The sequence below is a fragment of the Serpula lacrymans genome, assembly GCF_000218685.1.
Source record: "Serpula lacrymans var. lacrymans S7.9 unplaced genomic scaffold SERLAscaffold_2, whole genome shotgun sequence".
NCBI classification, from domain to species: domain Eukaryota; kingdom Fungi; phylum Basidiomycota; class Agaricomycetes; order Boletales; family Serpulaceae; genus Serpula; species Serpula lacrymans.
This window is the reverse complement of record NW_006763291.1, coordinates 2248163-2261014: the sequence shown is the minus strand read 5'-3', so window position 1 is coordinate 2261014 and position 12852 is coordinate 2248163. Positions and strand designations below refer to the sequence as shown.

Here is a 12852-nt window from a genome sequence, read left to right as displayed (position 1 = left end):
ATAGTATCCGGATATGGAAATAGAGTGACATTGTTACCCCGGAAACCGTTATTTTGGTACAATATGTATATTATAGGGAAGACATGTTCGGTGGAATCACCATGGCGAGTCAGCTGGAAATGTCGTAGAAAATCTGTTATCATATGGTGGCAGATGGGCCCTAAAAGGACTTCGAAACAATACATAAGTAGGATGATGGTATTGCTGGGCAAGGTTGCAAGGATCGGACGAGGGGGATTTGATTGAGAACTGGGATCCTTAGCGTGCAAGGGGGGAGGAGACAACGTCGGAGAGTGGTGTTAGGATGGGAAGGAGCGGCTGCAGCCTTGTGTATCTGAGAGATGATGATTGTGTCCTTTGAATTGAGTGTGATTTGATGTGCAAAGCACCATTTGTGTGTTATCGCGGGGAAGCTAACCGATCAATGAGTTGGGTTTTCTTTGAATTCTGCCGAGAAAGGAAGCTGTTATGTCATTAGTGTAACAACCAAGAGTTATTTACTCCAGTGCACACAGGAACACACTATAAAGAAGATGATGGGGAGTGGTTACCCCTTAGGCTGCAGTGAGTTAGTTGTGCTAGACAACAGGAGGACTCGCTGAGGAGTCTCCTGGATCTATTGGGGTATATATACTAATACAGAGTGTTTGTACTTATGTACTGTACAGTTGTAAATAAAGTTAAAAGTCCGATGTCTAGCATGTGACCGGTCACATGATGAGTCTAGACACTGGTCAGGTGATGTGTCACATGACTGGTCATGTGACTTGGAAAATAAAAGTAGAAGTACAAAAGTGAAGCGTAAGTAGGTGCTGGTATGTTAATTGTAACAATTAGCCCATTTAGATGCAAATATAGATTGCATCCTCTGCATGCTGAATGGCTGTGATAATATAACGTGGTCTGTAACGCTCAAAGGATCCATCGTCACAAACGGTGATATCCACAAATGTCACGTTTCTTTCTTCCTCCATATCGGCTCAGCTTGCCGCCCAGCCCAATATAAATCTCGACTCACCTGTAAAAGCCTTATCCCCTATACCGAACTAACGGAGGGATGAAGACCTTAAATCAACAAGTAGCGTCACAAGTAATCAATTGAGAAGTAATCAACAACTAAGGAAAATATGTACATGGATGTTCACTATATATACGTTTCTGAAAGTCAGCCATGAGGCGCTGACTGATGTTCTTTGTAATAGTTCTAGGCTCTTTGTCACGTGATGGTCACGTGATCTGATATAACTAAGTATTATGTTATCCGCGCTAATAGCAGCAGCTTAACATATTATGTCTGTCATGTGATTAGATATTAAAGAAAATGAGAAAAGAAACTAGCGCTCTTGTTCAGGTCGTGACATTACCCCCTCCTTAGGACTTTCGTCTCGAAAGTAGGGGTCCATTTTTCCGTTTTCCCAATTGAACAATTATTTTCGGACTCTGGTCGTTGTGAAGTTTTCGAACGGTTGGAAATGTAATTGGAATCGTATCCGTCGGGGTGCACTAGGGTTGTTGTCGTGGAATGTTTTTACTTTGTCTGGTGAGTTGTTTAGGTGTTGTTCGGGTTCCCATGTGCGTTCCTCTTTTGGATAATTCTTCCAATGTACTAAATATTCCAATTTTCCTCTTTTTAGACGCGAGTCTAGAACTTCTTCGACTTCATATTCTTCTTGTCCGTCTACTATTACCGGCGGTATCGGTTTAGGTTTCTGTTGGGAAGGGAATTGTGGTTCTTTGTATGGCGTGAGTTTTATCTCGTTAAAGACCGGATGAATGGGTCGCCATGTCGGTGGTAATGCTAGTTTATAGGCCGATTCGCCTATCTTTTCCAGTATCTCGAACGGGCCGTGTCTCTTATCGTCCAGTTTCTTAGCTGGTCGATCCGTTGAGATATTTGTTGCTTCCACATACACCTTATCTCCTACTCTATATTCCACTGCTTCTCTTTTCTTCTTATCGTACTGCCTCTTCATCTGTTCAGCTGCCTTTTGCAGCGACTCTTCTGCTTTCTTCCTCGTTTCTGTCATTCTTTTTACGAAATTTTCCGCATTTTCGTTCTTTACCCCCACTTTCACTACTTCTTGTGTTCTCGGATGATGTCCATGATTCAAGTAGAACGGGCTATATCCCGTCGCAGAATGTTGTTTGTTATTGTAAGAGAATTCTGCTAGGGTAAGCCATTCTGCCCAATCATCTTGTTTATGGTTTACGAAGATTCTGAGATACTGCTCTATCTCTTGATTGATCCTTTCTGTTTGTCCATCCGTTTGTGGGTGCCAAGCCGTTGATGGGTTTGCTTTTATCTGAAGAAGCGTATGTAGATCTTTCATGAATTTTGAAACGAACTGCGGTCCTCGATCTGAGATGATCTTTTCGGGTATGCCGTGGTTTCTGAATACATGATCTCTAAATAATTGTGCCACTCCTTCCGATGTGATTTCCATCTGCGTGGGAATTACCTTGATCATTTTTTTTTAACCGATCTACTATTACCATTATCATGTTATATCCATTTGATTCTGGTAATGGTCCGATCAGATCTACCGATATGATCTGCCACGGTTTATCCGGGATCTCGTTTGGATGGAGCGGTGCTGCTTTCTTTTTATGGTCTGTCTTGGTTCTTTGGCAGACTTCGCATCCGTCTACGTATCTCGTGATATCTCTATCCATATAGGGCCACCAGTATTGTCGAGTGATCAGCTCTTTTGTCTTATATCTTCCTGGATGACCTGCAATGACTGAGTCGTGGTTTCGTCGGATGATTTCTTCTCTTAACGCGGCGTCTTTTGGTACATAGATTCTGCCTTTGAATACTATGCAACCGTCTTCGTCTAGCCATCCATCCTCTCTCCTCTCTATCTTTCCTTTCATCTTTTTTATCAGTTCATCCACATTTCCTTTTCTCTTTGTGATCCACTTTGAGATCTCTAGCTCTTTCTCTTGGCTGTCTGCGATCTTTTGTCTCTGTTCTGGAGAGAGGGTCATTCTTACAAATAGTTTCTCATCCAGTAGCACGATGTAAAACTTCTATCCCCTATACCGAGTTAACGGAGGGATAAAAGCTCAAATCAAACAAGTAGCGTTTCAAGTAGCGATTGAGAATTAATCAACAACTGAGGAAAGTATGTACATGATGGTCTACTATATATATGTTTCTGAAAGTCAGCCATGAGGCGCTGACTGATGTTCTTTGTAATAATTCTAGACTCATGTCACGTGGTGGTCACGTGATCTGATATAACTACGTATTATGTTATCCGCGCTAAAGCAGCAGCTTAACATATCTTATCTGTCATGTGATCAGATATAAAGGAAAAGGGGAAAAAAGAAACTAGCGCTTAGACTAGCGCTTCTGGTTCAAGTTGTGACATTACCCCCTCCTTAGGACTTTCGTCTCGAAAGTAGGGGTCCATCTTTCCGTTTTCCCAATTAAACAATTGTTTCCGGACTCTAGTCGTTGTGAAGTTTTCAAAGGGTTGGAAGTGTAATTGAAATCGGATTCGTCGAGGTGCACTAGGGTTGTTATCGTGGAACATTTTTACTTTATCGGGTGAGTTGTTTAGATGTTGTTCGGGTTCCCACGTGCGTTCCTCTTTTGGATAGTTCTTCCAGTGTACTAAGTATTCCAATTTCCCTCGTTTTAGACGTGAGTCTAGAACTTCTTCGACTTCGTATTCTTCTTGTCCGTCCACTATTACCGGCGGTATTGGTTTAGGTTTCTGTTGGGAAGGGAACTGTGGTTCTCTGTACGGTGTAAGCTTTATCTCGTTGAAAACTGGATGAATAGGCCGCCATGTCGGTGGTAGCGCTAATTTATATGCCGATTCGCCTATCTTTTCCAGTATTTCAAACGGACCGTGTCTCTTGTCGTCCAGTTTCTTAGCTGGTCGATCTGTTGAGATATTGGTCGCTTCCACGTACACCTTATCTCCTGCTCTATATTCTACTGCTTCTCTTTTCTTCTTATCATACTGCTTCTTCATCTGTTCAGCTGCCTTTTGCAGTGATTTTTCTGCTCTCTTCCTTGTTTCTGTCATTCTCTTTACGAAATCTTCTGCGTTTTCGTTCTTTACCCCCACTTTCACTACTTCCTGTGTTCTCGGATGATGTCCATGATTCAGGTAGAACGGGCTATATCCCGTCGCAGAATGTTGTTTGTTATTGTAAGAGAATTCTGCTAGGGTAAGCCATTCTGCCCAATCATCTTGTTTATGGTTTACGAAGATTCTGAGATACTGTTCTATCTCTTGATTGATCCTCTCCGTCTGTCCATCTGTTTGTGGATGCCAAGCCGTTGATGGGTTTGCTTTTATCTGAAGAAGCGTATGTAGATCTTTCATGAATTTTGAAACGAATTGCGGTCCCCGATCTGAGATGATCTTTTTGGGTATGCCGTGGTTTCTAAATATATGATCTCTAAATAGCCGTGCCACTCCTTCTGATGTGATCTCCATCTGTGTGGGAATTACCTTGATCATTTTGGTAAATCGATCTACTACTACCATTATCATGTTATATCCGTTTGATTCTGGTAGCGGTCCGATCAGATCTACTGATATGATCTGCCAAGGCTTATCCGGGATCTCGTTTGGATGAAGCGGTGCTGCTTTTCTCTTATGGTCTGTCTTGGTTCTTTGGCAGACTTCGCATCCATCTACGTATCTCGTGATATCTCTGTCCATGTAGGGCCACCAGTATTGTCGAGTGATTAGCTCCTTTGTCTTATATCTTCCTGGATGGCCTGCAATAACAGAGTCGTGGTTTCGTCAGATAATTTCTTCCCTTAACGCGGCATCTTTTGGTACATAGATCCTGCCTTTGAATACTATGCAACCGTCCTCGTCTAGCCATCCATCCTCTCTCCTCTCTATCTCTCCTTTCAATTTTTTTATCAATTCATCTACATTTCCTTTTCTCTTTGTAATCCACTTTGAAATCTCTAATTCTTCCTCTTGACTATCTGCGATCTTTTGTCTTTGTTCCGGAGAGAGAGTCATTCTTACAAATAGTTTCTCATCTAGTAGTATGACGTCTTCGTTGTCGTTTTCTCCTTTGTTATGATCTGATCGCCTGGAGAGAAGATCTGCCTTTATATGCTTCCTTCCTGGCATATGATGTATCGTGAAATGATACTGGCTCAACTCTGTCATCCACCGCGCCTGTCTCCTGTTCAACTTCTTTGGTTCTTTGAAATACAGCAGATTTTGATGATCCGTCCATATTTCAAATTCCTCTTCTGCGTCTATTAAGTAATGCCTCCATTCGTTAAGTGCCGTCATGATGGCAAGAAGTTCTTTGTCATAGATCTCGTAATTGCGTTCTGTGGGGTTTAACGCTTTGGAGAGGTATGCAATTGGCTTCCAGTCATCTTTTTGTCTTTGTGATAAGACAGCACCCATAGCGAAGTCACTACTATCTGCTTCTACTTTGTATTGGCCATGTGGTACTGGGAGAGCTAACACCGGGGCTGAAGCTACACGTTGTTTTAATGTGTTAAATGCTTCTTGTTGTTCATTTCCCCAAATGAAATCCTCTTTTCCCGTTAACTTGGTCAATGGTTTGGCTACTTCCCCGAAGCCCTCTATGAACCTTCGATAGAAATTTACAAATCCCAAGAATGCTTGTATGTCTTTCTTATTTTTGCATTCTGGCCATTTGCTGATTCCTTCTACTTTCACCGGATCCATGCAAATTTCGTTTTCTGAGATGATCAGTCCCAGGTATTCCACTTCTGTCTGTTCGAAATCGCATTTTTCTGGTTTAAGATAGAGATGATTCTTTCTTAGGATTTCTAACACACGTCGCGTCGTTGCTTGGTGCGTTTCTATATCCTTTGTGAATATCATGATATCATCTAGATATATGATTACTAATCCTTCATCTATCAACTCTCTAAAAAGCGTGTTCATCATCATTTGGAACGTGGCGGGGGAATTTGTCAGTCCGAAGAACATGACTAGTGGTTCGAATAATCCCCGATTTGTCCTAAACGCCGCTTTATGCTCATCTCCTTCTCTCATTCGGATGTTATTATATCCCCATCTTACATCCAATTTTGTGAAGTATTTGGCTCCACTCAACTTGTCTACTAGTTCCCCGATCAACGGAAGTGGATATCTATTTTTGATGGTGATATCGTTTAGCTTCCTATAATCTTGAACTGGTCTTAACTTCCCGTCTTTCTTTTTAATGAAGAAGAATGGTGATGCGAATGGGGACTTTGATGGTCTTATCCGTCCCGATTCCAGATTCTCTTTTAGGAACGCATCTAGTTCTTCTTGCTCTCCTCTTGCCAATGGATAGATCTTGCAATCTAGGGAGTGATCTCCCGGTATAAGTTCAATTGCGTGATCCCATTGCCTTCTTTCAGGTAGCGTGTCAAACTCCTTTTTATCAAATACGTCTTTGTATTGATGAAGGTGTTCTGGCACTATCTTTTCGAATCCTCCTTCTTTTCGATCCTTGCCTGCGGCTTCTGCTAGCTTCTGTGCCATTGTGCCTTGGGCTCTGATATGGTAATATTGATCGTCGATCGTGGCATCTTCGAAATTATGGAGGTTCACCTGTATCATCCGCTCGTCTTCTCCTAGTTCCTCAAAGAATATTTCCGGATCCTCCTCTGGATCAGAGATTTGGATTCTCGGTCTGCATTCTTCAGGACATCTTTCAAAGGTCAACTTCGATTCTTTCCAGTCTATTTTAGGATTATGTTTGTTCAACCACTCATGTCCTAGAAACATTTTTCCGTTACCCAAATTGGTTACCGCAAGATGTATCTTCTCGACGTGTCCGTCGATTTCCATGAGCAGTATTACAAATTCATTGATGGCTCCGTTTTTATTAAGAGTTCCATCTGCGTTATAGACTGGAATAGGTCTCGGTATCTTCCTTGTCTCATATCTTTTGTCTTTCACAAATTGGGAGTCGATGCAACTCCCCGTGCATCCACTGTCCAATAGTGCTTCGACTGTTTCTGATTGAAGAGTATCTAATGTAGTAAGCTTACATTTTACGTTCATTTGATTGCCTTGGGTGCCCCTAATGTACTTTTTTGGGGAGGCAATTTCTATGATCGCTTGTATAGCTTCTACTTTTGGTAACTGGTTGATTTCTTTGATCGTTTCCCGGGTTACTTCTCTCGTTCTTTTTTTATGTGTCCAGGCACTTAGAATCCCAATGGATCTTTCTTCCTTTTGGTCTCTTAGCCTGTCTACTACCCACTCTGGGGTCCAAACTTCTGTTCTAGGTTTTTTCAAAGGGGTTCCTGACCTTTCTTCTACAGTCTCTGCTGCGTTTTCCTCCGTAGAGTTCGCCGCATCGGGTGTAGGAATCTTAGGTTCTATTGTAAATGCTGCGCTTTTTAGTGATTCGCCCGCCGTCGAAACTGCGGTTGTCTTATCACTCTGCACCGCTTTTACTCTAGTTGCATCTTTTTCGTTTCGGATTTCTTTCTTTGTCTGAGTGGAAATAATTTTATTGTCATCCGCGCTAAAGCTGCAGCGTAACAATTCTGAGTCACATGTATCTACAGTCAAAGGAAGAAACCGATTCGAAACGTCTTTAGGCTCAGTCGGTCGATGCGGTACTGCTGGCCTCTTTAAAAACCCTCAAGGAGTTTTTCCCTTTCTTCTTTTGTCATCTTTTCTAAGAACTCTCGGACATTAAATTGTGGCTTCCTTTTTTGTGCGTCTTTGCACTCGAAGCTTCTATGTCCCTTTTCTCCGCATCGGTAGCATCGTCCCTCCGTGCGGAACTTTGCTTTGTCTACTTCCATTCTTTCTCCTTTACCGGTATAGGTATATCCGGTTCCGTCTTTCTTCTTCTCTCCTTCTTTCTTTTGTTCCGAATAGGGTTTCTTCCCAGTATCGGAACCTTTTTTCTCTTTTTCTCTCTCTCTCCAAATATAGTCTATTCTGATGAGTTCCCTTTTCCATTCTTGGTAATCTCTTGGAATGTGCCCGCCGTAGATCACCCTATCTACTAGCGGCTTGTTCATATTCCTTCTGAGTAGAGATACTAGGAACTCTTCATTTATTCTATTTGTGTATCCCGCCCATCTTTTCTTCTCCTCAAACCTTTCAAAGAAGGCTTGGGCGGTTTCATTTCCCTGTCTCAGGGTCAATATTTCGTTCTTGGCAGTTTCTTTTTCAAAACTGTCCTTGAACCTTTCTTCCATTTTGTCCGCAAAATACGGCCAACTTCCGTATGTGTTTGTAATATCGAGCCCCAGCTGTTGGGCGTCGACTCTGTTCTCTAGCCAATCGGTCCGGAAGGCCGCGGCTTCTCCTTCTTTCATAAAAGATAGCACGAAGCTTATCTTCTTTTGGTCATCTTTGAAATATACGGCATCGTCTTCGAAATGTAGTAATAAGGACTCTCTAAAGGCCCTATACTTTTTCTTATCTCCGGAGAAGTTCTCGGGTTTCTCCAGTGCCGTTCTACTTCTTTCCACCTTTTCTGGAGGTGGCGGTATCTGTTTCTTTAATTTTCTTTGCAAGACGCTCACTTCTTCGAGTGCCTCGTCTAGCTGCGATTGGTAATGCATCTGTGTTTGTCTTATTGCCTTTTCTACTTCTTGTTTTAGGTATGCTTCCAATCGCGCTTCTTTCGGGGGGGGAGTGTCTATTCTGGGTAATGCGTCCATCGTTTCCCTGGTAAATGCGCTGTCCGTGCTGTTGGATGGCTCGGGCAGATCGCGATATTCTAGGTTGGACATTGAACGTGAGTTGGGGAGGAGGGGGAGTTTCGGATTTGATTAAAGGGGATGGGATTCTGATGGGTTCTATTTCTGGTAAAGGGAATTGCCCTTTGAATACGTAATCTTGAGAGTAAATGTGTTGCTCTCCGATCCAAATGTAAAAATCTCTACTAAGCATAGAAAGGAGTTCACCAGTGATAAGCTGGATCGATACACCGCTTTCTAAGATCCTAGTAGTCTATCTATTCTCTTTGAGTCAAAGTGGTCCTCTTCAGCCCACTACTGACTATGTAGGTATGGTAACTATTTTTGTATTTTACGAATTTTATGTAAAAAGTATAGTGATAAATTGGGGTCCGAACGGTTGTCCCAATGTGACCAGCTTATTAGGCTTTCAGTCCTTCTCCCGACTGGCGGACGCAAATGCGCGGCCTGGTCAGAGGAAATCGAAAATGAAACTAGGTAAAACCGAGAAAATCCCAATGGTTCCACACCAAAGAGATTATAGTGATATAAATGTATTTATAGGGGGATGGTTACAAAGGAGTCTTGGGATGAGGAAGGTGATACGTTGGCGGGAAAGAAAGATAAGATGGTGTTGGGGCGAGCGGGGATGTGATGGAGTGGAAGAGTAGTGGTGGTTTGGGTTGAGTGTTTAAGTAGGGTTAGGATGAGTAAGATGATGATGATGGTGACGATGATGGTGGTTAGGATTGTTGCTGTCATATTCATAAACGGTACTTGTGGCAGTTGTTGATTGTGTAAAACTTCTATCCCCTATACCGAGTTAACGGAGGGATAAAAACTCAAATCAAACAAGTAGCGTTTCAAGTAGCGATTGAGAATTAATCAACAACTGAGGAAAGTATGTACATGATGGTCTACTATATATATGTTTCTGAAAGTCAGCCATGAGGCGCTGACTGATGTTCTTTGTAATAATTCTAGACTCATGTCACGTGGTGGTCACGTGATCTGATATAACTACGTATTATGTTATCCGCGCTAAAGCAGCAGCTTAACATATCTTATCTGTCATGTGATCAGATATAAAGGAAAAGGGGAAAAAAGAAACTAGCGCTTAGACTAGCGCTTCTGGTTCAAGTTGTGACACACAACGTCTTCGTTGTCGTTTTCTCCTTTGTTATGATCTGATCGCCTCGAGAGAAGATCTGCTTTTATATGCTTCCTTCCCGGCATATGATGTATTGTGAAATGATACTGGCTTAACTCCGTCATCCACTGCGCTTGTCTCCTGTTCAACTTCTTTGGTTCTTTGAAATACAGCAGATTTTGATGATCTGTCCATATCTCGAATTCTTCTTCTGCGTCTATTAAGTAATGTCTCCATTCGTTAAGTGCCGTCATGATGGCAAGAAGTTCTTTGTCATAGATCTCGTAATTGCGTTCTGTGGGATTTAACGCTTTGGAGAGGTATGCAATTGGCTTCCAGTCATCCTTTTGTCTTTGTGATAAGACAGCACCCATAGCGAAGTCACTACTGTCCGCTTCTACTTTGTATTGGCCATGTGGTACTGGGAGAGCTAACACTGGGGCTGAAGCTACGCATTGTTTCAGTGTTTTAAATGCTTCGCATTGTTCATTTCCCCAAATGAAGTCCTCTTTTCCCGTTAACTTGGTCAATGGTTTGGCTACTTCCCCGAAGCCTTCTATGAATCTTCTATAGAAATTTACAAATCCCAAGAATGCTTGTATCTCCTTCTTATTTTTGCACTCTGGCCATTTGCTAATTCCTTCTACTTTTACCGGATCCATGCGAATTTTGTTCCCTGAGATGATCAGTCCCAGGTATTCCACTTCTGTCTGTTCGAAATCGCATTTTTCTGGTTTAAGATAGAGATGATTCTTTCTTAGGATTTCTAACACACGTCGCATCGTTGCTCGGTGCATTTTTATATCCTTGGTGAATATCATAATATCATCTAGATATATGATCACTAACCCTTCGTCTATCAATTCTTTGAAAAGCGCGTTCATCATTGTTTGGAACGTTGTCATGCACCAAAGTTGATTGGTAGCATGGACAGGTGTCAATAACGAAGCAAATATTCAAAAAGACTCGCCTTTGCGCCACACAGGCACAGTGCCACGTGGAATAGTAATTAATATTGCCCTTTTTGAACTTGTGGCTGATCAGCACCACCTCTATTAGGCAATCCAGTCACGCTCACCTTTGCTTTTCCATCCAGTACTTTCCGTGTTTCGGCATTTCGGCAAATTTTCGCGTCGCCACTGGCTACACATTGCATTGCGCCCTCGCTTTTGTCGTTTCCCTTACTCCCCTTCCTTTGCCTAGCCCCACCATGGGCCCCTTCCTCTCCTTTTTATTCTCACCTGACGGTCGTCTCTGGATCCCCATTCTAATCCACTTTTCCGTCACCTCCACCCTCCTCCTCCTCATCTTATTTGCACCCCCACCATTTCTGATGTCACCACTTCCTATCCGCTTCCGTCGCCGATCCGTTGACTACCACGTGCCACTGCTGATATCAGCAAAGCCCCGGCGGCCGGTTCAAATTGGGCAACAGGTCCATCTTCATGACGTTGATCTACCATCATATACTATCAAAACATCGGTCGCTCGTCTTGCCTGGTTGGAGCGTGGGTGGGTAATTTTTGAGCTGGAGAAGGTTCATCCCCTTGCGTCACCCATGTTCATCGCTGTCCCATTCACTTGTACACTTATCATTTGTCCATCGTCTTCGCTACAGCTACACCTACCACACGCTGCCTGGGACTCACTTGTTCCAAATTGGAACTACTCCTCTCCCTCCCTTGTTTGATCAGGTGGTCCAACACAACCAGTCCATTGGTAAGGCCATGGAACTGTCAGATTTGGACTAGGTGGTGGACTGGTGGCTCCAGTTTCTTTTTCTTCAGCAGAACATTCATTTACAGTGCGATTATTTTTGATTTTTGAATCATTTTTATGGACACATATTTTTTTAGAATGCCTGACTGACAATAAAGGAACTGTGTTGATACTGATAGTGTTTTACCTTGCCCTTTTTTTACTGCATCTTCCCATGACATCATGATTTTCCTGCTCTCTTTTTGCTATTGGACTTTACTTTATGGCTGTACAAACCTGTGACATTACTCACAGCATTCATTGTTCTATCTCTTTCTTTTCCTTTTTTTTGACAATCTTATCCTGTACTACCTACGCAGGATTCGTCAGCATACATTCCTTCCTTCATGTTCTTTCTCATTCTTTTTGCACAGCTATACTGTGCATAGCCTACTTTTCTTTTACTATATAAACCCCTGTATTTTACCTTGTAAAAAAAAACAAGAACTCCAATCCAGACTTCTTCTCTACTCTCAAGTTCACTACTCTGCTACTTGTGATCCAGTGTGGTCACAACACTTCCCACTTCTACCACTGTCAACTGCTGTCATCGTCACTTCCCACTTTTGAAGTCATTGTCATCCCTTTTGATTAGAGTCCTTCTGAGCACTACAGTTTGTGCGTCAGGAGCCTGCTATCACTGGGAACCTCGTCACCTCGTCATCCTTGTCGTTCTCAAACCTACCTTGTGCTACCATTAGCAAGGTAGTGCTCGTCTATACTCGCCACAAAGCACCTATCTTCCTATAAATTCAACTATCCCTCCTCCTCAAAACCCACACTCATACACCTCTGGGTTTTACTTTGAAGGATCTTTATACGTACCACCCCACGAACAACCAGACCACTCCACTGTTCTAGGAGGCAAAGCCCATAAACAAGTTCCGTGGAATCTGGGAGGATTGTGTGTTAGTTTGTTTTGTGTGTGGTTTTCTAACCACAGTTCTCATCATCGACAACGTGGCGGGGGAATTTGTCAGTCCGAAGAACATGACTAATGGTTCGAATAACCCTCGATTTGTCCTAAATGCCGCTTTATGCTCGTCTCCTTCTCTCATTCGGATATTGTTATATTCCCATCTTACGTCCAGTTTTGTGAAGTATTTTGCTCCACTCAACTTGTCTACTAGTTCTCCGATCAATGGAAGTGGATATCTATTTTTGATAGTGATATCATTTAGTTTCCTATAATCTTGAACCGGTCTTAACTTTCCGTCTTTCTTTTTTATGAAGAAGAATGGTGATGCGAACGGGGACTTCAATGGTCTTATCCGTCCCG

General features: G+C 42.5%; 1 protein-coding gene across 1 annotated transcript; it reads right to left on the bottom strand.

The window, feature by feature from the left end:
- Window positions 1–7600: 7600 nt before the first annotated feature.
- SERLADRAFT_378802 (uncharacterized protein) lies at window positions 7601–7909 on the bottom strand (the record flags this gene model as incomplete). Its single annotated transcript, XM_007313818.1, has 1 exon — window positions 7601–7909. A coding segment is annotated over one exon (309 nt), but the record flags the coding sequence as incomplete, so codon positions are not given.
- Between the last annotated feature and the right edge of the window lie 4943 nt (window positions 7910–12852).